The sequence below is a fragment of the Rana temporaria genome, chromosome 3 (assembly GCF_905171775.1).
Source record: "Rana temporaria chromosome 3, aRanTem1.1, whole genome shotgun sequence".
Classification (NCBI taxonomy): Eukaryota; Metazoa; Chordata; class Amphibia; order Anura; family Ranidae; genus Rana; species Rana temporaria.
In genome coordinates, this window is record NC_053491.1 from 370,758,709 (window position 1) to 370,785,976 (window position 27,268).

The 27,268-nt window shown below is 44.0% G+C and overlaps 1 protein-coding gene across 15 annotated transcripts in view; it reads right to left on the minus strand.

Moving 5' to 3' along the window:
• Positions 1-27,268, minus strand: part of PLEKHA5 (pleckstrin homology domain containing A5) — a 200,522-nt gene that overhangs the window by 38,185 nt on the left and 135,069 nt on the right. For 7 of the 15 annotated variants that reach the window (XM_040345469.1, XM_040345466.1, XM_040345472.1 and 4 more), the window contains 4 exons: positions 23,231-23,347; positions 17,111-17,164; positions 12,941-13,021; positions 6,475-6,537 (listed from right to left, as the gene is read on the minus strand). In XM_040345469.1, the coding sequence (XP_040201403.1) occupies positions 6,475-6,537; positions 12,941-13,021; positions 17,111-17,164; positions 23,231-23,347 (315 nt within the window). The remainder of the gene's footprint in view (positions 1-6,474; positions 6,538-12,940; positions 13,022-17,110; positions 17,165-23,230; positions 23,348-27,268) is intronic. The other 8 variants (XM_040345479.1, XM_040345475.1, XM_040345480.1 and 5 more) reach the window with 5 other exon arrangements.

Consider the following 27,268-nt stretch of genomic DNA (forward strand, 5'->3'; position numbering starts at 1 on the left):
AATGTTCACTGCAGCTTCCGGGTATAATCTGCGGGACTGGGCATTCCTAATTGATTGACATGCTTCCGACCGGCGCATACAAAGCGTCACGAGTAGCCGAAAGAAGCCGAACGTCGGTGCGCAGGCGCCATATAGAGCCGACTCGCAGAAGACCTCTCTGTGCTTCTAGGCATTTATGAAGCCTTTGAATTTTTTTTGTATTAATATCCTGACTCGTTATTCCAGAGACCTTTTGACTGCATTGCCACCCATGCTCCAGGAAAGCTCTTTTCATGCTGAGCCAATCAAAATTACTACAGCGGATCATACTTGAAAGTCAAATAGCTTTGTGTGCCATTGGGAATGTAATTAGCTACACCTGATTGAGTTTACAAGTCATTTTTAGGAGGGGTGTGATCCTTTTTCAACACAGTTATTCTGTTTTTTTTCTGACATGCTTGCGTTATATCTTATACTTGGATTTTCTAAGTTGAGTGACACATCTACGTTTCACATGGTCATGTACATCTTGTATGGAACTAAGAAAATCAATATTAAACTACCTAGATTAAAAGATAGGGCTAAAACTGGAAGCAATGTGTGCTACTTTGTGTAGGATAATGATACAATTTTTTATATTTAATTTCCTGCCAAAAATGTAGTCAATTCTGGGAGCGAAACGAAAAAAAAAATACAAATAAAATATAAATCAGAATACACTCGGCACATACATGTGGATATATGAGTGCACTACATAAGTAGGAACAAAAATTGTTTCTGGACAGCCGCATTCTGAACAAATTGTAGCCTTTATTAAAAGGACAGCACTACAAGTCACAGCAAAATAAAATAAAAACTCGACCCTGACGCGTTTCGCACTGAAACTAGTGCTTAGTCATAGCTCGAGCTATGACTAAGTACTAGTTTCAGTGTGAAACGCGTCAGTGGTCGGGTTTTTATTTTTCTGTGACTTGTAGTGCTGTCCTTCTTTTAATAAAGTCTGCAATTTGTTCAGAGTGCGGCTGTCCAGAGACAATTTGTGTTCCTGCTTTGCTAAGTGCATTGCCTGCACCTGTGTTATCTGCAACGGAGGATATTCATCTGGGTTCCCACCTGGAGTGGCTACTCCCTTTTCCCTGCACTACATAAGTATTCATAATATGAGAAAAAACTGGATTTTTAAAACAGCTTACCTGTAAAATCCTTTCCTTGGAGTACACCACTGGACACAGAGCCTTTATCTTTACATAATGGGTTAAGGGTCACCAGCGGTGATTGGACACTGGCACAACCAATTGAAGACCGTTCCCCTCCATATAATCCCTCCCATTAGGGAAGCACCTCAGTTTTGTAGCAAGCAATAAGGTTCCCATAAGAAGGGGGGATCTCTGTGTCCCGTGGTGTACTGCACGAAAAGGATTTTACAGGTAAGCTGTTTGTCAAATTCACCTGGAGATAGTGGATCTTGATGCCGCTTGTCCCTTCTTGGGACCATCTGGCAAAATAAACGAAACATCCATTTTACGTATCTGAGCGGTTGCCTGCAGATACGCTTTTACTGCTCTCACGAGATCTAGAGTGCAATACTTTTTCCTCAGCTGTCTGCGGATCCGGAAAAAAGGAAGGCAGGACAATGTCCTGATTTAAATGAAAAGACGACACCACCTTAGGTAAAAAGGCAGGATGGGGTCGAAGTAGAATTTTGTCTTTATGACAAACTAAAGAAGGCTCTTTACAGGAAAGAGCTGCTAATTCAGATACTCTTCTAGCCGAAGAGATAGCAATCAAAAAGGCCAACTTCCTGCTTAAAAGAATCAACGGAATGTGGCAAATAGGTTCAAAGGGTTGCTTCTGCAACACATGGGCACAAGGGAAACTTGACTGGCGGATTGATCCGCAGTACCCCCTGAATGAAGGCCTGCACTGTGGAATGAGATGCCAGTGGTCTTTGAAAGAAGACTGATAGAGATGATATTTGACCCTTAATGGTACTAAGGGCTAATTTCATATCCACTCCTAGCTGGCAAAAGGCAAGAATTCTATTTATGTCATATCTCTGAGGATTCCATTTGTTGGTTTCACACAATGAAACATATGCTTTCCAGACTCTGTAGTAAAAAAGTCTGGAAGCTGGCTTTCTGGCATTAATAATTGGCGAAAGCACTGGACCTGAGATCCCCCATTTCCTCAGAATGTGGGTCTCAGCAGCCAAACCGTCAAACTTAGAGTTTGTAAGGAAAAATGGAACACTGAACCTTGCGACAGTAGGTCGCAACGAAGTGGAAGCTTCCAAAGTGTTCCTACCGCCATCTATATGATCTCGGCGTACCAAGGTCTTCTGGGCCGATTTGGAGCCACTAAGACAGGGGTCTTCAAACTATGGCCCTCCAGGTGTTCAGGAACTACAAGTCCCATCATGCCTGTGAATGTCAGTGTGTTACAATACCTCATGGGATGTGTAGTTCTACAACAGCTGGAGGGCCGTAGTTTGAGGATCCCTGCACTAAGATTACAGGAATTCTTTCCTTCTTGATCCTGCAGAGTAGCCTTTGTAAGAGAGCGATCAGAGAAAATGCATAGGTCAGTGAAAACTGATTCCACTGGACCACCAGAGCATCCGATCCGTAGGCCAGAGGATCTCATCCTGGACACAAAGTTGTCCAACTTCCTGTTGAATCTGGAAGCCAACAGGTCTATATCCAGGTCCCCCATCTCTGGCATATAGCCTAAAAGATCTCGGGGTGGAGAGACCACTCTCCTGGTGACAGCTGCTGGCGACTCAGATAGTCCGCTTGCCAGTTTTCTACCCCAGGAATAACAATTGTCGAGAGACAGGGAATATGTTCTTCTGCCCAAGTCAAAATCCGATTCACCTACTTCTGAGCGCCCTGACTGCGGGTGCCTCCTTGGTGATTGATGTAAGCTACTGCAGTAGCATTGTCGGATTGAATCCTTACTGGGTGGCCCTATAACCTGCTTGTCCAGTTTTTGAGGGCTAAGTATACTGCCCGAATTTCCAGTATGTTTATAGGCAGGCTTCTATCGGTTTTGGCCCAGGTTTTCCTGGGCTGAAGCTTGCTCCAATACTGCACCCCAGCCTATTAGGCTGGCATTCGTAGACACCACCTTTCAGGTGACTGGGGGAAAGGATCTTCCTTTCCTCAAGCTTCTGGTCTTTAACCACCAACTGAAGCTTTGGCGCACCTGTGGAGACAGGCGCATGGGTAAATCCAGCGCTTGGATCTTCTTGTTCCAGGCTGTTGGAATACGGTTTTGAAGTAGTCTTGAGTGAGACTTGGCATAAGGGACGGCCTCGAAGGAGGCTACCATCTTCCCCAATAGCCTTATGCAAAGGCGAATAGATGAAATTCCAGCTTGTACCCTAGGGATACTACCCATCTGTCCTGGATTTCGGTTTGCCATGCCGCTGAAAACTGACAAAGCCGTCCCCCCACTCGGCCGAGCGGGGGCGCCTCCTCATGCAGAGGCATGAACCACACTACTTGTTATTCTTCTGAGCCTGGTCTTCTTTAGTCTTTGTGGCTGGCTGAAAATGTCGTCGCCACTGGCTGGAGGTAGATTTACCAGGAGCCGGGGAGAGAGAACGTTTAAAACAAGGTCTCTTGTTTCTCTTCTTCTCTGTTAATAGAGTGGTTTTCCCACTCGATATCTTTTGGATATATTTTTCCAAGTCTTCCCCAAAGAGGCGTTCGCCATGGAAGGGGAATCTAGCCAAAAGCTTTTTGCATGGTGCCTCTGCAGACCAATGCTTTAGCCAAAAAATTCTGCGCATATGCACCAGTTGGAGTGTGAGACGCGATGTTTGCAGAATCAAATCTCTCATAGCATCAATTGTAAAACATAAGGCTTTAGGCAAATTTTCCCACAATTTGAGTGAGTGAGAGTGAGGCAGCTCCTTCAGCCCCTGTTTTACCTGGTCCTTGAGGACCTAACACATGCCTACTGCTGCTACAGGTCGGGCGACTGACCCAGCCAGGAGGAAGGAGGACTCCAATAAGACTCCAATTTATTTTCCGAAGGGTCTTTAAACACCTGTATGTTATCCACTGGACAAGTCAGGTTCTTATTTACACAAGAAATGGCTGTGTCTACCGACGGCAGACTTCGCTTCTTGGAAAACTCTTCCTCCATAGTATAAAAAATATAAAACTTCTTTGGAGGTGAGAAATGCTTGTCTGGATGTAACCAGTCTGCGTAGATTATCTTCTTTAATAAAGGATGAACTGGAAAAGAGCATGCACCCTGCAGTGATTTTAATGAGCCCAGGGAGGAGAGAGGTGATTCAGTTAACTCCGAAGAGGGCAGCCTGAATGCAGTAAGCACTGTTTCAGCATAACATTGTACCTGTGATCTTAGCATCTGGGAAGCAGAAAAGGGTTCCTCTGAAATCCCTGATGCGTCCGACTCCTCATCCCTGTCCTCTGTAGGTGTTACCTCATCCTCCTCTTCAGATCTTTCTGAAAGAGGATCTAAAACCGCAAAAGGAGATCTGCTCCGCTTTTTGTCCCCTTGCGAGGATTTTGCGATTAGCGTAGCGATCTTCCCTTCTAATTTTTCCATGGCTGCGATAAAAGTGTCCTCAGTGACATATGCAGGCCCAGGTGCCACTGGGGAAATGGTTACTCCTGATAGTGGCAATGGCTCCACCTGTATTGGTATATCAAGATTTACAGAGGAGGAATGTACTGAGCAGGTACGGCTAGAGCCTTCTGTCTCAGGCGGCGGTGCTTTCTTGTTCCTCTTAGTCCCTGAATTCTTTCTAAGGGAAGAAATATTACCAAGCAACAAGCCAAGGTACCAACAGCATATATTACTGTGCTCAGTTTAGCAATATACATAAAATATGCAACTTAAACACACAGTTTCATGCCATAGAGTGGGTGTCTCTCTTGGTAGTGCTCTACCAACCACCTAGAGCTTACGTGCCTCTTCTGATGCTGCGTCCCCAAGGGAAGAGCTGCCAGGGTCTAATGGCGCTAATGGCTCCTGTTTGAACGCCATCTTTTGAATCCATGTGCACACACCCGCTCAGATCCTCTTCCTCCGACCCTGCGCCGATAAAGCGCGCCCGCGACCTAGGGCATTATGGCGGCTGAGAGGGATCAGCGAGAGTCTCCCCCTGCTTATTCCATGCTGGTACTCAGCATTTAGGAGGAGAGGAACTGTGGCAGTGTTTATGCAGAACACTGCAGCGGAAGGAATGTGCCTTGTCCTACGGATCTGACATTCTTACAGAGTGAGGTGAGTGAAACTCAGCTCTTTACTTCCTCTAGTGGCCAAAGAAGAGAAGACACCCTACTCATAGTTTGAAAAGGATCCTTAAAGGGGTTGTAAAGGTAAAAAAAAAAAAAAAAATCCCCAAATAGCTTCCTTTACCTTAGTGCAGTCCTCCTTCACTTACCTCATCCTTCGATTTTGCTTTTAAATGTCCTTATTTCTTCAGAGAAATCCTCACTTCCTGTTCTTCTGTCTAACTACACACAGTAATGCGAGGCTTTCTCCCTGGTGTGGAGAAAGCCTCTTGAGGGGACGGGCAGGAGTGTCAGGACACTCTCTACTTTGCAGATAGAGAAAGGAGCTGTGTGTTCGTGGGAGTCCTGACACTCCTGCTCGCCCCCTCCCCCCTCAAGAGGCTTTCTCCACACCAGGGAGAAAGCCTCGTATTACTGTGTGTAGTTACAGAGAGAAGAACAGGAAGTGAGGATTGCTCAGAAGAAATAAGGACATTTAAAAGCAAAATCGAAGGATGAGGTAAGTGAAGGAGGATTGCACTAAGGTAAAGGAAGCTATGTAGGGGAAAATGTACCTTTAAAACCCCTTTAAACGTGTTATTAGGATTCCTTTTCTCTTACCTTTATCCCCGCCGCAGGTTTTTTCTGCTGAAAAAATTCAGACAGCACCAATCTTCACCCATCTAAGCAGGTTTTGTGTGCCAACCTTCAGGGATATATATGGGTTCCTATTTAACGGATACCTCTCCCCTGGGCCTTGTAAAAGACTCTAACCAGGACTTTTAGCTGCTGTAGTGAAAGTGCTCGACCCCAGAGCCCAGTCCTCCAAAGAGAGACATTACAGGCGACGCTCGTCCCTGAGGCCTGGATCCCATCCAGTTTCAGCGTAACTATTAGCGTCTTGGATGGATCCCAAATCATAGCTCCCTCTCCCCCAGAGGGTCTTCTTTAGCAGAGCTATCCTTAGCACATCCTCGCGCGTCCAACACCTTTTAGACACTGGCAAAAAAGATGTTTACATGATGGGAAAGGTTAAATGGAGGGGAACGGTCTTCAATTGGTTGTGCCAGTGTCCAATCACCGCTGGTGACCCTCAACTCATTATGTAAAGATAAAGGCTCTGTGTCCCGTGGTTTACGATAAATAAATGGGAAAATTAAGCTTTGGCCTTTATCCTGCATAGTAATCCATTACCACTGTGACATACTATATGTATGGGCAGGAGATAAGCGCCAGTACTTACATCCACGTCGGCCTCCTCGGATCGGTGTTTATAAGCTGAAGGCCGGCACTCGTCCTGAGTCATCTGCAAGGACACAACAAATTGTAAGACTTGGAGAAAACTACAGAGTCAAGCTACACAGACAATCTGGATTCTTTGTAGAATGAGATTAATGTCTCTTTATTTGCTAAATTGACATCCATACCTGGATGTGTTCAATAAGGCTTTTGCCATAACAAGGGTAATCTCATGCTATTAAGTGATACAAATGTCCCATGTAGCTGTACCCCCATATCCTAAACTGCAAAACATTTTCCTGGAAGGTCACAATGACAATGCGACAACAGCTTGTACCGCCAATACACAAACACATCAGCAGGATGGAGAGCAAAGCGGAGATGAGATATCATTCTGGCCTTTATATGCTTAAAAAAAGTGTACAGAATCCACAATATCCCCGGCCCATCACCAACATAAAGAACCCAACGATGACAAGGTAGCCCTTGAGTGAGCGTGCTTTAATAATGCCACAAACACAATGAATTGGGAAATTTTACTCCCAAGGTGAAACATCTGGAATCATTTGCAATTAAGAAACACACTGAGGCCAATATACAATAGTCATCATTGCTCTTCTCCCATTAAAAATGGGTTACCAGTAATCCCCACATTTATAAAACGGTTTTCCCCAACTAAATTTTTTAGATTGATTTAATCAATTTATCACACATTTTGTGATTTATGATGTTGTGTAGAAAATGTTGCAGATTATTTAAAGCTGTAGATCGAAAAAAAAACAAAAACGAATCCATGCAGATGTGTTATCACATTAGGCATTGTCTTTTAAATTTAACTGGTACCTGAACAGGCATAAGTCTTTCACTCCCTGTACAGCAGAGCTCAGACTGGGAGGGGAAAGGGCAGCACCAGGAGCCAATAAATTGTGCTGCAAAGATCATGCATTATTAAGAAGCAAGCACTGTCCAGTCACAGGCTGGAGGAGTTGGAAGAGACCTATAATGCCGCATACACACGATCTGGCTTTTTCCCGGCCAAATCACATTGGAATTCTGACGGAATTCCATTGGAGAAAAATAGAACCGGTTCTATATCTAAACTTCAATGAAAAAACTTTGATGGGGCTACACACACTATAGGAATAACTGATGGAAAATGTCTGTCTGACTTTTTCCATCGGAAATTCCGATCGTGTGTATGCGGCATAAGGCCCCGTACACACGATAGAATCCATCCGCAGATAAATCCCAGCAAATGGGTTTCTGCGGATAGATCCTATGGTGTGTACACGCCAGCGGATCTGTTTCCGCGGAGAAATCTCCTCTGGGATGGATTCCAGCAGATCGGATATTTGCTGTGCTGCACAACATATCCATCTGCTGGAATCCATTCCAACGGATGGATCCGCTCGTCTGTACAGACTTACCGGATCCATCCGTCCAAAGGGATTCCCCGCACGCGTCGTAATGATTTGACGCATGCGTGGAATTCCTTATATGACAGCGTCGCGCCCGTCGCCGCGTCATAATCGCGGCGACGGCGCGACACGTCATCGGCAGAGGATTTCCGCGCGGATTTCAATGCGATGGTGTGTACACTCCATCCCATCGAAATCAGCGGAAATCTTTGAGAGGATTTATCCGTGGAAACGCTCCGCTGGACCGTATCTGCGGATAAATCCTCTCGTGTGTATGGGGCCTAAGTGTTACTGAACTGCAGCAGAGAAAAATCAAGTCTCCTTCCCTGGCAGATAGAGCTGTGCTCTGTGGCAGATATATGGAAATCTCATGCCGCGTACACACGATCATTTTTCGGCATGAAAAAAAAACAAAGTTTTTAAAAAAAAGTCATTAAAAATTATCGTGTGCGGGCTTCACATTGTTTTTCGGCTTCTGAAAAACGTCAAAAAAAATTTGAACATTCTGCATTTTTTAACGTTGTTTTAAAAAATTAAGTTTCTCGGGCTGTAAAAAATGATCGTGTGTGGGCTAAAACTACGTTTTAAACCCACGCATGCTCAGAAGCAAGTTATGAGACGGGAGCGCTCGTTCAGGTAAAACTACCGTTCATAATGGAGTAAGCACATTCATCACGCTGTAACAGACAGAAAAGCGCAAATCGTCTTTTACTAACACGGAATCAGCTAAAGCAGCCCAAAGGCGAATAGAACTTGCCCTTTAGAGTGCCGTCGTACGTGTTGTACGTCACCGCGCTTTTTTCATAATTTTTTAAAAACGATGGTGTGTGGGCAATGTCGTTTTGAATGATGAAGTTGGAAAGACTTCGTTTTTTGGACATGCTGAAAACCACCTTTTTTTTTTTCATGCCGAAAAATGATCGTGTGTACGCGGCATCAGGACTGGATGAACAGCAATGCAACATTTTTGGCAGGAACTGTAAAATAGGTCCCATAAAATTTATGCATTTCATTTGCGTATTTACCTGCTGCCTGAGTTCAGCTTTATCCCACCCTAAATCCCAAATTTCCCTTTAAAAAAAATTTAATGGCGAAAACCAAGAAAATTATCTTTTTTGTAAATTAATGTTTTTATCCCTGCAGAATTTAATTTTCTACCCCAAACTGTCAAAATTCTTTTGGGACAAATTTAGTGGTGAAATATGCTGAAAGAAGAGCAATAAAATCACCCCCGCTGTGTTCAGCCAGCCTTCCAGCAGACAAATACACCCTACATGGATCCAACACACTAAAACGGCATTTAGATAAACATATTCATTTCACCAGGAATAAAACTACCACCACACACAAATTACTGGGGTCAGCACAATGTGTCATGCTCGCTCAGTTGTTTAATAATCCACAAGACGGTCGGTCACTAGACAGCGGGAGACCGTTTAACTTCACAAAAGAAGTGAGTGATTATTGCAACACGCAAAATGGATAAATATATACATCAAATGAAACTCTTGCAACCTAGAACGCTAGCTATTACAGGGTTACTGGTGCATCATGGGATTCTGGAGAATGTGCCCCAGTTCTGTCAACACAAATGCAAACTCATAAGACGAGTACAGTAAAATGATACATTTTATTAATATGTGCTACAAAGAAACCCCATTTACACGGCAAAATATATGGCACAATCATCTCCAATAATACAGCAAATTATCTGAGTTGGAAAAGAGAAGAGCAGAGCAAATATTATAGATACACACAGAGATTGAGGCTTCCCATGCAATGTACAGGGGATGGACACATGACAGTGCAGAGGTGAAGGTGTGGGCAATACACTCAGTATTGACTTTCCATGCAGAGCCCACATACACTGCTTTGACAGGCAGTCAGGATAACCAGTACCATGGTAGATCTTCTGAATGTGCCCAATTAGGTTCTGGGTGTAAACTGGGCCAAAAACAGGACTTGGTGGGAAACTAGATAATGTATAGCCTGGGTGCCTGCATTTTTTTTTCTTTTACTATGTCCCAAAATCAGAAAGTTGTAAATTTTTCTGGACTCCAGCTTGGCTACATTTGGAAAATTATGCGAATGCCCTTGTGACAGAAAGCAATCTGCATGATTCAACTGTCACAAAGAGAAATCAGAAAATAGTGAAGACTATGGCGATTTGACTGCTCATCAGTGTAAAGAATTTAACCTGTCTCAAGAGATAACTTATTGTCCTTTATAACTACAGTAAACCTTGGACTGCGAGCATATTTCATTATGGAAGCATGCTTGTAAGCCAAAGCACTTGTTTATCAAAGCAAAATTTCCCCATAAGAAATAATGGAAACTCAAATGATTCGTTCCACAACCATTTATATACAAGGCCTTCAGTTTATAGTCCATGTGACGGACTTTTATGCAAATATCAAATATGCTTCAGTCTAATTCTCTCCCTGCTAGTTTAATGCTGTGTGTTAGATGAAAAGGTGATTTCATGTGTGACTCATCTCTCTGTGAAGACTGTTAATATGTTAAATAAGGCTAGCTTTTGAAAGGCCTTTAATTGTGTGAGAACACTGTCTAAAACCTTTGATGCTCAGAGGTGTGAATAGGTGTCAAGCGGCATGCGGTGACGAAACGTCTGCCTAGGAAACTCAGTGTGTGAAGGTGGTTTGTTTGATGCCATTAATTAAGGAATGTGCAGTGATTAGACATGATAATTATAGGCCGGTGCCGACCTGTCTAGAATGTTGTAGTAATTAGCCTTAGTGTGTGATTAGGGGGGTGGAGATCTCATGGTTGCTTTAATGCCTGGTACTGTATATAAAGCTGAGAAGAAACCATTAAAGTCTGTCTTGTTCCAGCAGTAAGCGTGACCCATGTGTGGCTTATTGGGCGATTCCAGGAATATCCCTCCTCATGGAATATTGGGGTGATTTTCTTTATGGGGAGAAGGGAAGACTTTGACGGGGATATCATTCTAATACCATCACAGTCCATATAAAAAAAAAAAAAAAAGATTATAGCAATGTGATAAGTTGTGTAACCATAAAATGTCCATCCACAAATGGAAGCCTCCACAAGGGGATCAGAAGCAAAATCCAGCAGGAGCTACAGAGTATAAAAGAAGAGAGGCGCCTCTAAGTGTATCAATATGGTTACATTTAATGAAGGCACAACATTTAGCAACTCACATGGTTGATGATTAAAAGAGGCACATCTAAGTATGCAGGGATCTGGGGTAAAGCAATCCACATAGACCGTCATCCACCGATATCAGTCTGCAATCGGAAGACTGCCCTGCAGTAGAGCGATCTGAAAGCGAGGCTTGAACCGCTCGTGGAAGGAATGACATCAATGGTGGTGCGGAGGATGGTCTTTGTGGCCAGCTTTACCCCAGATGCCTGCATACAGTACTTAGATGTGCCTGTTTTAATCATCAACCATGTGAGTTTCTAAATGTTGTACCTTCATTAAAGTAACCATATTGCTACACTTAGAGGCGCCTCTCTTCTTTTTTATACTCAGTTGTGACATGACGCTACTCTTATATCAAGACATCGCTTGTATATCAAGTCAAAATGTTTTTAAAAATTTAGCTTGTTACTCTCAAACCAAGGTTTTACTGTACTTCTCTTCATAGCTGGTGACATCCCTTCCCGCATTCAGTCATGACTCCTTTCACGTGGTGTCCCCCAAGACTGGAAGCTATGGTATTGTCTCTTTTGAGGAAGAACAATTACTAAACAGTGAAACAGAAAGGCATCAGATACATTCAGAAGCCATAGTACTGGAAAAGTCCCAGACACCCAGCACCAATCCTGACTAATTTGAACAGACGTGAGATTTTTTCTCGTCAGTGAAGACTTGCCGGAGAAGAGCTGATGAAACTCCTGAATTTTACAGAATTCGGCTCTATGAATATCCAGGGAGTAGCTAAGGTACATATTTAGGATGGCTTGTAGCACCCTGACTGCACCAGACTGAGGCCTCAGTGTAGACATTGCAGGAAGGCCTGAAGTTGCCATCCCTCCCCACAATACCTCCAGTGGCCAGTCACATACTGGTACTATAGATGAGAACTGGGTGTGAGCTCAGTGTACAATACTCTGTGATAGCAGGACACAGACAAAAGCCATTCCAACACCAACAGCCAGGTTGCCAGCAGAAACGTGCTTTCCAAACAAGAGAGCCAAAATGATAATGGAGAGCTCGCCACACAACCAGACACAGCAGATGACGTCACTGGAAATGGCAAATCGGTTTATGAAACTACTGGGAGGTGTGAGCAAAAACAGGGAATACAAAGCAACTAGCAAACTGAATCATTGCTGGAAGGAGAGTCTGTCAGATATCCAAGTCTGTGCATGATGTCACTAGGGAAAAGAAAGGATATGCAAGTAGCGGACCACCAGCTGTTGCAAAACTACAAGTCCCATCATGGCCTATGCCTCTGGGTGTTGTGCTTGTGGCTGTCAGAGTATTGCTATGCATCAAGGGACTTGGAGTTCTGCAACAACCGGAGACTCCACTAATTCCATATCCCTGGTATAGGAGGTCACAAGGGAAAACAAATCAATGTAAGAAGCCATAAGTCAAAGATGGGTGGATTTGGTAAATGAAGGCAGTTGATATATGATGAGTTGCAAGGGGAGAACTTGATATGCGTCGTCACTAGGGAGAGGGAGTTGGTATAACATTTCACCAAAGAGGCAGGTTCAGCAGACTATGGCACTGAAGCAGTAAAGGTCGGCACATGATGTTACAGCATGTAATGTCAGAAGAGGTGGAGTCAAATATATGAACTCAGAAAGTGGCATTAAAGTATATGTCCTGACAAGGGAGGGGGAGTCAGCAATGTCACCAGAAATGTGTACTGCAGGTTCAGCATATGATGCAATTAGGGAGATGGGTTTAGCATATGATTTCACCAGGGAAGTGGGTTTGGCATATGATGTAACAAAGGAGGTGGGTTCAGCCTATGATTTCATCAGGTAGGTGGTTACAGCATATGATGTTACTGGGGGAAGGAAGTACACATGACAACAAGGTCCACAGGCTTACTTGCTGGTACAGTTGTGGTCTAAGCGCAGAGTTCTCAATCATGGTGTGAACCATGCTGATTAACGGGTCATTGTCTTTCATCTATGTCAGACATGGAGGAGCACAGTTTAATGAACAGTGAGATAACAGAGAGGATATATAGAAAAGTGATGAGACTTCCATGACCAAACTGGGCTGTGCTGCCAACTGCCTAGATCTGCTATCTTCACTGTCAGGATCAGCTATGCCCACTGTCTACCGCGTGTGCAAATGGTCATTATACACATACAGGTAATAAAAAAAAACAATAGAAAATAAATCACAAGGGGTGAAGAGACTTCCAGGAATGGAGTAGCAAGAGCAGCAGCAGTTGGAGTAGCTACCATTGAGAGTTTTTAGGTGCCTATTTTGCTCTGGAGCCCAGAGAGTTTTAGCTAATCCCCTGTGAAAGAGGATTATGCCAACCCATTCTCATTGCAGTGTACTCCACCCAGAACTCAAACACACATTTCACAACCTTTAAAAAAGTAAAAAACTCAGAAGATCAGGGAGAAGCCATTGAATGTGCAGCAGTATCTTATTTTTAACAGATGACTTTAAAGCGGGAGTTCAAATTTTTAACATTAGATTGAGGCTCGTTTTGTGAAGGGGAATCGGTGTTTTTTTTAAAATCAAAGCAGTACTTACCGTTTTAGAGATAGATCTTCTCCGCCGCTTCAGGGTATGGTCTTCGGGACTGGGCGTTCCCATTTGATTGACAGGCTTCCGACGGTCGCATACATCGCGTCACGAGTAGCCGAAAGAAGCCGAACGTCGGTGCGGCTCTATACGGCGCCTGCGCACCGACGTTCGGCTACTTTCGGAAAATCGTGACGCGCTGTATGCGACCGTCGGAAGCCTGTAAATCAAATAGGAACGCCCAGTCCCGCAGCCCATACCCGGAAGCGGCGGAGAAGATCTCTCTCTAAAACGGTAAGTACTGCTTAGATTTTTAAAGAAAACACCCGATTCCCCTTGACAAAACGAGCCTCAATCCAATGTTAAAAATTTAGTTTTTGGGTGAACTCCCGCTTTAAAGACCCATTCATATGAAGGATACAATCAGGTTTATTCTATTGGACTGGTCGGGTGTAAATGTGTCCGTTTACACCCACCTGCCTCTAATCCAAATCAGGTCTGCTAAAAAAACAAACAAACAAAAAAAAACAGAAGGGGATCCATCAACCTTCGTCTAGGCAGATCGAATCGGAGGGCAGTCTGGTGTAAACAGATAATGGAGTCCATTTATACCTGCCAGTCCATAGACCAAAGCGGCTCTGTCTGCTCTGCACAAACTGGGCGGATACGTAACCGTCATCCACCCGCTCTGCTTAAATCAGCAGTGGATCAGCAGACCAATCCCCTGCTGATCTAATCGGAGCCCGCCCCGTGTAAAAGGGGCCCCAACCCATTGTTATATGAATGCCCTACCACAGTTTTTTTTCTTAAAAAAGTGATGTACTTAGTTTTTTTTTCTACTTTTTTTATGGAGTTCGGTGTTCAGATACAGCTTCTCATTTTTGTTAAAAAATTGAGCTCAGCTGTGCCATCTGTATAGAGCAGATCTGTGTTGATTTAGAGACCAACTGAAACCAAGAAAAGGAAGATAGAAAGGCAGGGTTGAAAAGCAGAGAAAACTAGAAAAGGTAAAACAGCTTGCATAAGATTATACCTTAAAATAATCATGTACATTCACCCTTTTACATAGAAATATTTGAATTCCTGAGCGTAAAACAAAAAGTTAATTTTACTGAAGCTAAAGCTGAACTCTGGGATAAGAAAATATTGTCTAAATTCCAGAGGTATGTGTATTCTAGCTTGAATTTTGGTGTATTTTTACAGATCTGTGCAGTTTTTCAGTGTGGAACTTGTTACAGAAGCTTCCTGTAATAAAATGAGCCCCGTTTGATCAATGTGCTGTTCAACAAAAGTTGATTGTTTGATTGACTTCTATTGAAGGGGCGCTCGCTCGTCCCCACCCCTTTTCCTGCGTGCTTGGATAAGGGTCTGGTATGGATTTTGGGGGGACCCAAGGGTTTCCCTTAAAATCCATACCAGACCCAAGGGTCTAGTATGCTCTTGGAGGGTGAACCCATGCCGTTTTTTTTTAAATTTGGCGTGGAGTTCCTCCTCAAGATTCATACCAATCACAGCGCCTGGTATTGGCGGGAATTCAAGTTGGATCCCTGTTCATTGAAGTCGGACGCATCTCTGACTTCAAATCGCAGGGCAATGTCTGATCCAAAGTAGTACTAGTGTTGTGTCACACCAATGTGAACCCAACCTTAATGCACACAAAGCTAATTTCTAGCCTTTTTGATGAGAAAAAAAAGTATATAAGAAGTATACAAACACACACACACACCTATACCTATACATACACACACACACACACACACACACCCCGATATATATATATATATATATATATATATACACAGTATGTCACAAGAGTACACCCCTCACATTTTTGCAAATATTGTATTATATCTATTCATGTGATGGCACTGAAGGAATTACACTTTGCTACAATGTAAAGTAGTGAGTGAACATCTTGTATAACAGTGTAAATTTGCTGTCCCCCTTAAAATGACAACACACAGCCATGTCTAAATCGCTTGCAAAAGTGAGTACACCCCTAAGAAAAATTTTCCAAATTAGACCCAATTGGCCATTTTCCCTCCCTGGCGTCATGTGACTTGTTAGTGTTACAAGGTCTCAGGTGTGAATGAGGCGCAGGAGTGTTACATTTGGTGTTATTGATCCCACTCTCTCATACTGGTCACTGGAAGTTCAACATGGCGCCTCATGGCAAAGAACTCTGAGGATCTGAAACATTTTTTTTTTGCTCTACATAAAAATGGCCTAGGCTATACGAAGATTGTTGACCAAGAAGTTGAGTGCACATGCTCAGAGTCCTATCCAGAAGTTTTCTTTGGGAAAGACACATACGAGTGCTGCCAGCATTGTTGCAGAGGTTGAAGGGGTGGGGGATCAGTCTGTCAGTGCTGCATGAAATTGGTCTGCATGGCTGTCCTCCTAGAAGGAAGCCTCTTCTAAAGATGATGCACAAGAAAGCCTGCAAACAATTTGCTGAAGACAAGCAGACCGATTACATGGATTACTGGAACCATGTCCTGTGGTCTGATGAGACCAAGATAAACTTATTTGGTTCAGATGGTTTTAAGCGTGTGTGGCAGCAACCTGGTGAGGAGTAAAAAGACAAGTTCGACTTGCCTACAGTTAAGCATGGTGATTGGAGTGTCATGGTCTGGAGCTGCATGAGTGCTGCCTGCACTGGGGAGTTACAGTTTATTGAGAGAACCATGAATGCCAACATGTACTGTGACATACTGAAGCAGAGCATGATCCTCCCTCCGCTTTTGGCGTCTGAGCCGCAGGACAGTATTCCAACAATATATCGACCCCAAACACACCTCAAAGACGACCACTGCCTTGCTAAAGAAGCTGAGGGTAAAGGTGATAGACTGGCCAAGCATGTCTTCAGACCTAAACCCTATTAAGCATCTTTGGGGCATCCTCAAATTGAAGGTGGAGGAGCGCAAGGTCTCTAACATCCACCAGCTCCGTGATGTCGTCATGGAGGAGTGAAAGAGGACTCCAGTGGCAACCTGTGAAGTCTGAACTCCATGCCCAAGAGGGTTAAGGAAAATAATGGCGGCCACACAAAATATTAACACTTTGGGCCAGTTTGGACATTTTCACTTAAGGATGTACTCATTTTGAGGGGACAGTAAATTCATACAAATTAAGAGATATAATAAAATATTTACAAAAATGTGAGGGGTGTACTCACTTTTGTCAGATACCGTGTATGCAAGTATATGTATACACACACACACACACACACACATACTGTAACTCAAAGTTTTTTTACCTAGAGTTCAGCGTTAATTCAGATTTGATCACTGTCTTTGTATACACTCCCAACGTCTCCCCTCGTAACAATAAAACGTTACAGAACACACGCTAAATTAAAAAAAATTATAAGTCTAATCTTCCCTTCTAGACACTCATTTGTATCTTGGAGAAAGTTTGAGAATTCTGCTCAGGCAGCATTGCGGTTCAGTTCTGGGTCACAGAATGTAATATTAACTCCAGCAAATATACAGAAAAACTTCCAAATCCCACCTGGTGATCCACGTAGATGAGGTTCCTTTGAAGATGATGTGAGAGAATCTCGTTCTATCAGCCGCATTAAAGAATAAAGAGAGGACATAGAACATGAAAACTTCTGAAGATTAATGGAGTTCTGTCTCCCCCCCGTCAGAACACAGTACATGCTCATGCATGGTACATACACACTCTGGAGCTCATCATCCCTGGTACAAATATACTCCACACACAGTAACATCCCCGGTACATACACTTTCCATAGCCAGAACACAGCACAACCACATTCCTGGTACATACACACACACACTGGAGCCAGAACAAAGCATAACATCCCTGGTAAAAAGGGAATTTTGACTTGCCCATAAATTCCTTGGAGTACAATACAGAACACAGGACTTGTTACCCAAAGACTAAGGGCTATACGTCTTCTAACTTTAGATGATTGGACACTGGCAAAACCTTTGATAGAGCCGCCCTAGGGGCACGTACATATAGAGCCGAAACAACTAATCGATTAATCGACAATTAATCGATTACAATTTTTATAATCGATTAATCGGCCAGTAACATAATGGGGTTAAAAAAACTAAAATTAGCCCTTTATAGTACAAAAAAGCTAATCGCTACTGTAAATATTACTTTTACTGTCCCACAGTAAAAAAAAAAAAAAAAGGAACCCCCTTACAGTAGCGATTATTTGCTAATTTTTGTACTTATTTTTGTTTCTTTAACCCCATTATGTTACTAAACATCTCAGGCCTGGGGTCTTTTTGCAGAAACGCACTACAGTTCATTTACATGTTTTCCAATGGGACACGTTCACATCCATGATTTTCTTTCAGCTGCTGTGTATTTGGAAAGGACTTAACGCAAAACGGTGGTATTTTGTTTTTTTTGGTTCAATATACTTCAATGGAGAAGCTGCAGAAAAGCATGTAATGTGTTTTTTGCGGCAATTTGTGTTTTGTAATCTGCCCAACAACAAATTGGCCCCAAATTTTTTTTAAATACAATTTTTTTTTTTTTTATGGCTATTATCCGATTAATCGAAACAATAATCGGCCAATTAATCGATTATGAAAATAATCCCTACATACATATAACCCACCTTTCCTCCGACTGTAAAATTGCAGTTTTGTAGGCCGGCCATGCACTATTCGAATGTCGGCTGGTTCAGCAGGAACACTGTGTATGGCCTGCCTTAACAAGCAATAAGAAGTGACATCCAGAGACAGGGGGGGGGGGGGGGGGTACCTGTGTCCTGGACTATACTCTGAGATAAGGAATTTACAGGTAAACCAAAATGTTATCTTAATTGTACAGTACAGGACTTGTATTCATAACCTATGGGACATCTCCAAGCAATAAACTGATGGGTGGGCAACACATTAGCAAAAACAGAACTGCCAAGGGGTTTCACAAAAAACAAATACTAGGGTAAGAAACCTCAACACACACTCGGATGACAGCTTGAAGCACCTTGCAGCCAAAGTTTGCATCAGCTGAGGTCTAAACATCCACATGGTAAAACCTACTGTAGAATACATGGAAATAGAGAAGCAGGTGGCGGACTTTGAAATATGCAATACAGATGCTTGATGCTGGAAAGCCCAAGGCACAACAGACTTGATGGGATGATCTCTGATAGGGAAAGGAGAAAACCTTAAGGGCCCGGAAATAAGTTGTCTGATGTGGCCAAGATAATGCAAGAGACAGGATGTCCTTTTTGAGAGACAGAAAAGTGAACAAAAAAGGGACTGGTGAATAGAAGCCGTGGCTGCCAGGTAGGCCCCAAAAAGGTCTAGGCAGTGTAAGAAAATTTCCTTGGCTTGTTTAGGATGCAGAGAAGGCCAGTATCCTCTTTGAAATGTAAGTGAGATCACCTTGGGTAGAAAGGAAGGTCTCGGTCTCAAAGACAACCTTGTCCGTGTGCAATACCAGAAAAGTCTCCCATCTCAGAAAGAGACACTCTTACATTTGGAGTCTCCCAAAGGGATATCTCTAATTGGCTTAAAAGGAAGGGGAGTCTCTAGAGTACAGTGAGAACAAGGTTTAAATCCCAAGAAGGGGGATCATACTGGTTTCTCTCAGAGTAGATTGATTTCTGGTGCCCTTCTCAATAGTTAATATATGTAATTACTCTGGCATGGTCTGACTACCCTCACTGGGTGGACTTGCAAATGTAGGTTCCAACATAGACATGTACAGACAATTTAATGGCTTGGTTTCAGAATGCTGATGGGGAGTCAAGTCTGTTGGGGACCAGGTCCCCTGAGCAATTAAGAAGCCACCACCACCTTCCAAAGCAGAAGGAATGGCTTCCCCAACAATAGGGTTAGAGATCAACCATGCTAGGGACAGCTTTGTTTGATGGAATAGCTACGTAGGACAGTCCAGAGAGTGGAAATGTTTGTTTCACAACAGGAGAATGAGTAGTTGAGTCCTGGAGCAAAACTGGGAAAAGTGGACTGTCTCAAAGGAAGCGACCATTCAACACAGAACCCACATGCAAAAGTGAACCGAGAGTGGAATCTTAGATCTAAGGGTCTGCGCGTGAGACCTTCGGGAGGGAATCTTGTCTGAAGGAAGGAAGGAAGAGTATGGCTTGGGCTATGTTTAAGACTAGACCCGGGTACCAGTTGGTATGAGGACTGAAGTGCAGAATTTGGAAAGCCAATTAACCAGCTAAAGGTTCGAAGGAACTGAATGGTCTTTGGCATTGGCCAACATCATTGTGACTGATGAATGCAGTGCATTTACAGAAGAGCATAAAGTGGGGCAAGCACTTTTTGTAATTACTCGTGTGGCTGTAGAGGAGAGCTCAAATGGTGGTATAGGTGTTCATAGCCAAAAGACATGGGTAAAGAGAACCTCTTTGAAAGCAGCTTCAATCCAAGCTTTTATCCATACAATCCTGCACAAGTGCACAGAGATCAGAGACATTCTAGAGCAGGGGTCAGCAACCCATCAATCATGGGCAGACATGATTGATCACGTCCCTTCCTTGCCCCAGACTGCTCCTCCCACATATACTGAGCAGGGTGGGGAAGGAACAACTTTGTACGCTGTTCCGCTGACAAGCTAAAGGAAGGGGAACATGTACAGGAGGGATGTCAGCTGCAGCATCTACTGGAACCGATCCCCTGAAGCAGCTGAAAGCTAGCTTCTCATCGCCTTCGCCGTCTTTCAGCTGCTGTGGGGGTGGGGGCGGAACGACTACAGGCAGATTGGGGCGTTTTTTTGGGGGCGTTTTTCTGCTTTTTACATTGGTGACCTTTTGACCTGTACAAAATCGCGGCAAAAAAACACTGCAAAATCGTGGTAAAATTGCGTGACTTTCTGCCTAAAAACGCTATGCTCAGGTGTTAATGGGGCCCAATTGGCAATAGTCTAGGAAGTAGACATGGAAGCAATTGCAGGGCTGGACCCGAAAAAACAAATGAAGCCTTTAGGAGGGCTTCAAAATACATCTCCACAGAATTCTTAAAATGGGAACTTTAATGAATGTGTGCATAGAGGACTAAAATGGCATGGTCTGCTACTGGAATTTCCTCTTAGGATAATTCTCAGCAAAAAGATTAGAAGTTGAATTCCTTTAAGGGTTAGGCCAATCCTTGTATAATGCACACATAATGTGTATATATGCTGTGACAATCGCAACAGAATCGCATGGCATTTGTGGTGCCATTAAAAATAATGCATCATACGTTTTTCTGTGATTTGGAAGAGAGGGTAGTACTCACCTTGACCATTGAACCTATAGACCCATATTGCAAATATAGATCTACCACAAGTCACCCCGAATGGAAAAAAAAAAAAAAGGATAGGCTCAAGGTCACTTCCACTCTCAATTACTCTGCTCCACCAATTTCATATGTAGCGTGTTCTCCTTTAAGGAGGCTGGATATTTCCTTCTGCCCACAGCTTTGGCACCTGGTGCACTACAGTAATTTTTTTACCAGCGACGTACTTCCAGGATTTGCATCTGATATCACCCAGCTCCACCCTATGTGTTGCGTCATTGGTCTCATGCCTTCATCAGGGAGGGGGAAGGGTGATTTCCAGACAAGTTTTTCTTGGAGGATTCAGTTTACGTATAGCCATGGTAAATGGCCTATTTTACATTAGCAATTCAATCTTAATGTTTACATATCATAAAACAACGACCCCCCACATTGTTATAGATAAATATAACCCTCCTACATACATACTATATCAGGGGTAGGCAACTTTTTGATCACAGTGTGTCGAAAAATTTCGATTTTATAACAAAAACAAAATTCAACTTCACACTCTCAATCACGAAAATGATTTTTTATAAAGTAAATGCTGTGAACTACTTTAGTAGTGAGAAATTACCATCCTGCACTCTCATGCCTCACTCAAGTCAGCCCCAATTCCTGCAAATCCACACCTCAGATCAGCCCCAATTCATGCAACTTCACAACTCAGATCACTGTCTCCCCTGAAAATCTGTCCCACCACTGTACCCCCCCTGCTCATCTGTTCCACCACTGTACCCCCCCCCTGCTCATCTGTTCCACCACTGTACCCCCCCCCCTGTTTATCTGTCCCAACACTGAACCCCCCCCTAATCTGTCCCACCAATGGACCTTCTTTCTCCTCTGCCCCAACACTGAACCCCCCCATGCTTACCTGCCCCATCACTGTAACCCCCTTCTTTTCTGTCCCACTGCTAAACCCCCTTCTCATCCCTTCCTGCAAATCTTCCCCATCACTGTACCCCCTTGCTCTTCTGTCCCACCACCGTAACACCCCTGCTCATCTGCCCCATCAATGTGTTCCCTTTTCTCATCTGCCCCACCACTGTACCTCCCTGCACATCTGCTCCACCACCCTATCCTCATCTGGGTCAACACTGAACCCCCCTGCTCATCTGGACCCAACACTGAAACCTGCTGCTCATCTGGACCCAACACTGAAACCTGCTGCTCATCTGGGCCCAACACTGAACCCCCCTGCTCATCTGAGCCCAACCCAAGGCATATCTAAAAGTCCTGTGTCCTGTACAGCTAAAATGTATGCATGTGAGGGCCAGATGACAACGGGTTTATTGCCCTGGTACATACACACTCCACAGCCAGAACATAACAAAACCTCACACCGCACCCTGGCCCACCTGAACAAAGCACAGCCTCATCCCTGATCCATACACACTCAAGAGCTGCCCTAAACAGAGCATAACCCTAGTATATGCACACTCCAAAGCCAGATTAATGCACAGTTTGAACCCTTGTACACATACACTCTGAGTCAGATTGCAGCACAGTCTCATTCTTGATACACACACACACACACACACACACACACACACATCCACCAGAATACAGCACAACCTCATCCCCAAAAAATATACACGCTAACGCACTAACACTAGAAAGAAAAATATGAGCAGAGAAGTGGAGTTGTTACCCATAGTGATAAATGCTGTGTGTTTGCTAATTAATTTTCTTTTCTCCAGTTTTAAAGCAAAGCTCCAGGCAAAAAACTAAATACACAATTAAGTGAATATAAATGAAGCTCTTTTAACAGCCACAGCTCTAACACATCAAAGCCCTGTCTGGCAGGGCAGTAAACCATTTTTGCCCACCCTTTGAATGTCCAGTGAAAGGAGAAGCAGCAAACTGACAAGCTAATTTCTCTGCTCATTACTCCCATCAGCATGTCCCCTGCTAGCCCATGAGCATTGCAGTAAACCTGTTTGGTCCTGGTCTAAGCTCTACTATATACGGACTGCAAGAGGCTGATACCAAGTCATATTCAGACACTGCCTGTAATTAAGAAAAAAAAAAAATTAAATGTTGTATCAGAGCAGGATTAACTAATGCCTTTTGTGCCTGCCTGGAGTTCTGTTTTAATGAATCAGCCCTAAAAAGTATCACCACACAACCTTCTCCATCCCACCTTCAGACACAAAAGATGACACTAGACACAAAACACAAGACACAAAGAACACGTCCATCACCGACACAGATGACCCCAGAACTCAGACCTTTCACCATGTGATAGAATGGGACATGCAGGATGATGTGGGGGTGATTACATCAGCAATCACAGAGAGGAGAACACGTGTCACAGTACATGTATGATGGGTGGGTGATACATGCAGCTGACCTGGGGGCCACACGCCTGCTTTAGGTGCAGCAACTGTGTCAGTGTATGTTCCCGGATACTGCTCAGTTCTGCCTGTTGCCTCCGTAGTTTGATGAGCAAGAGCGTCAGCTCCTCTGGCTGGAGAGTGAGGGGAAAAGCCGGAAAATAAACAAATGTTACAGGAACCAATGGCAGATCACATACGATATGTCTTTGTGCAAAGCTGGGCTCTTATAAACATGACTGGTAATTACATCTTCCGCCAAGTACAGATTCAGTGGGGGTGGGCCATACACCCCCCTTTACTTTGCAGTAGAACTCCTGAACAAGTGAAATGTTCTAACCTGAACAGCGAACCCCACTGAAGTCTAGAAGAGCCGAAGAATAAAAAAAAAAAGTGCCAATTTTAAAGGCTTATATGCAAGTAATTGGCGATTAAAGGAGTCTGGGTACTGCCCTTGTGGACAGAAATCAATAAAAGAAACAATCGTTTTTTCAGGAGCAGTGATTTTAATTATGCTTAAAGTGCAACAATAAAAAAGAAAAATTCCTTTAAATGTAGTGTCTGGGGGGTCCCCTTAATGTGCCTGTAGAGTGGCAAAACTTTGGGTCAGGTATAGATTTAAAAGGGGAAAACCACGGCAAAAAAAAATAAGGAAGGGGGGGGTGAATGAGTACAAAACAAAAAAACAAATCGCAGAGTTGGAAAAAAGATCACCCCCCTTATGTCAGTATTTTGTTGGACCAACTTTTGCATTAATTACAGCCTTCAGTCTGTTGGGATATGTCTCTAACTTTACACATCTAGACTTTGCAATATTTCCCCACTATTCTTTGCAGAACTTCTCAAGTTCAGTTAAATTTCATGGTGACCGTTTGTGGACTACAGGTTTTTCAATGTGGTTTAAGTCTGGCCCATGACTAGGCCATGCAAGGACATTCACCTTTTTCTCCTTCAACCACTGTGTGGTAATTTTTGCTGTGTGCTTTGGGTCATTGTCATGTTGGAAGGTAAACCTTCTTCCCATGGACAACTTTTTGGCAGAGGGGCAGCAGATTTCCCTCAACAAAATACAGACATAAAGGAGGTGATGCTTTTTAAAACTCAGTGCTTCTGATTTTTTATGACATGTTGGGGTTATATCTTTCACTTCACTTTTCACAGGATTAGGGATGAGCTTCGAGTTCGAGTCGAACTCATGTTCGACTCGAACATTGCCTGTTCGGCGAACAACGCACAATTTGGGGTGTTCGCGGCAAATTCGAAAAGCCGCGGAACACCCTGTTAAATCTATGGGAGAAATCTAAAGTGCTAATTTTAAAGGCCAATATGCAAGTTATTGTCCTAAAAAGTGTTCGGGGACCTGGGTCCTGCCCCAGGGGACATGTATCAATGAAAATGCAGTTTTTAAAACTTTTTTTTTTGCAGGAGCAGTGAATTTAATAAAGCTTAAAGTGAAACAATAAAAGTGAAATATTCCTTTAAGTTTCGTACCTAGGGGGGGTGTAAAGTAAGCATGTGAAATAGCGCATGTTTACCGTACTTGGAACTGCCTTCTGAAAGAAAAAAGTCATTTAAAACTGACTTGCAGCTATAATGAATTGTCGGCTCCCGGCAATTCAGAGAGAATTCATTCATATAAAAAAAAAAAGCGTGGGGTCCCCCCAAATTCAATTACCAGGCCCTTCAGGTCTGGTATGGATATTAAGGGGAACCCCACCGTCAATTAAAAAGAAAATTACGTGGGGTTCCCCCCAAATATCCATTCCAGACCTCCCCCCCAAATATCCATTCCAGAACTCCACCCCAAATAGAGTTCCCCTACAAATCCACACCAGACCCCTTATCCGAGCACGTAACCTGGCCAGCCGCAGAAAAGAGGGGGGGGACAGAGAGCGCCCCCCCCTTCCTTAACCGTAACAGGCCACATGCCCTCAACATGGGGGCGATGTGCCCATGTTGATGGGGACAAGGGCCTCATCCCCACAACCCTTGCCTGGTGATTGTGGGGGTCTTCGGGGCGGGGGGCTTATCAGAATCTGGAAGACCCCTTTAACAAAGGGGACCCCCAGATCCTGGGCCCCCCCATGTGAATTGGTAATGGGGTACATTGTACCCCTACCATTTCACGAAGGAAGTGTAAATAGTTGGAAAAAAGTATTTTATTAAAAAGAAAAAAAAAATCCAGCGGTGGTAATCCACTCTTGGTCCCCGCTCCCCGCTTCCCAACGTTGTTGGTATCCAGCGACGGGTGATCTCCTCTCCGGTCCAGCGATGAGAAGATCATACGGGATCCAGAGCGCAGCATTGCCGGCCGCCTGTCTACACCGGAGACAGCACCGGCGAATGACGCTGCTGAAGATGGTGACATTTCTTATATAGGTGAGGCGGGGCCACCCCTTGCGTCAGAGGGGGCAGGGTCATGCGACGGGTGGTCCCGCCTCACCAATATAAGAAATGTCACTAGCTTCAGCAGCGTCATTCGACTGGCTGTCTCCGGTGGAGACAGGCGGTCGACGATGCTGCGCTCTGGATCCCGGACGATCTTCTCATCGCTGGACTGGAGAGATCACCCGTCACTGGATACCGACAATGTTGCAGCAGAGAGCTGGAAATGGACCAAAATTCCTCCCGAGATGTGTGCAAACCTGGTCCCTAACTACAAGAAACGTCTTACCCTCTCTTCTTGCCAACAAGGGATTCTCCACCAAGTGCTTTCACACTGGGGCGGTGCACTTGCGGGATGGGAAACAAGTCATGCAAGCAGCATCTTTGGGACGGTGTAGAAGCACTGTATACAGCCCTCCCACATTGCCCCTGCCCATTGGAATGAATTGGCAGTGTTTCCGAAAGCGCCACGACATGGGCAGGTTTAACCCCTTCTTCGGCCACTGGCAGGGGTTAAAAGCTCCCCGATAGCGGCAATAAAACAACGGTAAAGCTCCGCTAACTGACCCGTAGCCCCAGTGTGAAAGCAGCCTTATGGGGATGCAAAAATCGCTGGGTCAGACATGGACACCCCCATTTATGTGAACGCTTAAGGTGAAGTTCTCAGTTATCTCCTCCCCTTTCTTAGCCTGGCCCGCAAACAGTAAGTAATGACAGATATGGTCTCTGAAGGATTCCCCTAATTCACATGACAAAATATCCATTGGTCCGCTTTAAAATGTAAAAATACCCTGGGTTGCTCTGGCAGCCAATCAGGCTTTTCCGATTTATTCACACAGGAAAAAACTGATTGGTACATACAACATTGTAAAAAAAGGAGTGGTCATACACAGCTCTGATTGGAATTTCACCTGCTATAATCGGGTGCGTCTTGGGCTGTGTAGGCCTAACCATTCGCTCAGTGAATATATCCTAGGGAAAACAATGCAGCAGCTGGAAATTCTATTTTTGGTTTACCTGTAAAATTATTTTCTTACCAGTCTCTTGTTAGTTCAAGGCTGGGCATATACTTGGAGCAAGTTAGCCAGTCTGTGGTCGTTGACCATTAATGTTTTTGAGCCTTTTGTAATGCTTTCAGCTTAGGCTCCTCAACTGATGGGCTGTTTTCTGAATATTAAAAGAAACCGTCTCAGCAGGCTTAGATTAGCTGACTGGTCATTTCTGTCCTTACTGTAATCAGATTTGCTGACAAAAATCCACAGGTTTGTCCAATGGAAGTCTGATCGTGTGTATGAGGCTTTAGACTCCCGATTCCAGACGGACACGCGAAGGCCAACAGACTTTTGCCCACCTGCACAAGTGTGGGTGCCCCTTCACTGTGAAGTGGACTTGCCTGCAGATTCTGAGGACTTGGGCATCCAGTACTTCTTATGGAACTGGGACACAGGCTTTTGCGGTGGACGATAGGATTTTAGCTTAGTAAGGAATTTTCTTGGATTTCCGAATACTTTAAAGACAAACATGACACACCATCCACCCTAAGAATGCTTAGGCAATTCCTTTAATATTCAGAAGTCAGTCTTCCCACTATCAGTTGAGGAGACTATGCTGAGAGTAATACAAAAGGCTCAAAAACACTATCCGCTACCACAGACTGGCTACCTGGCCTA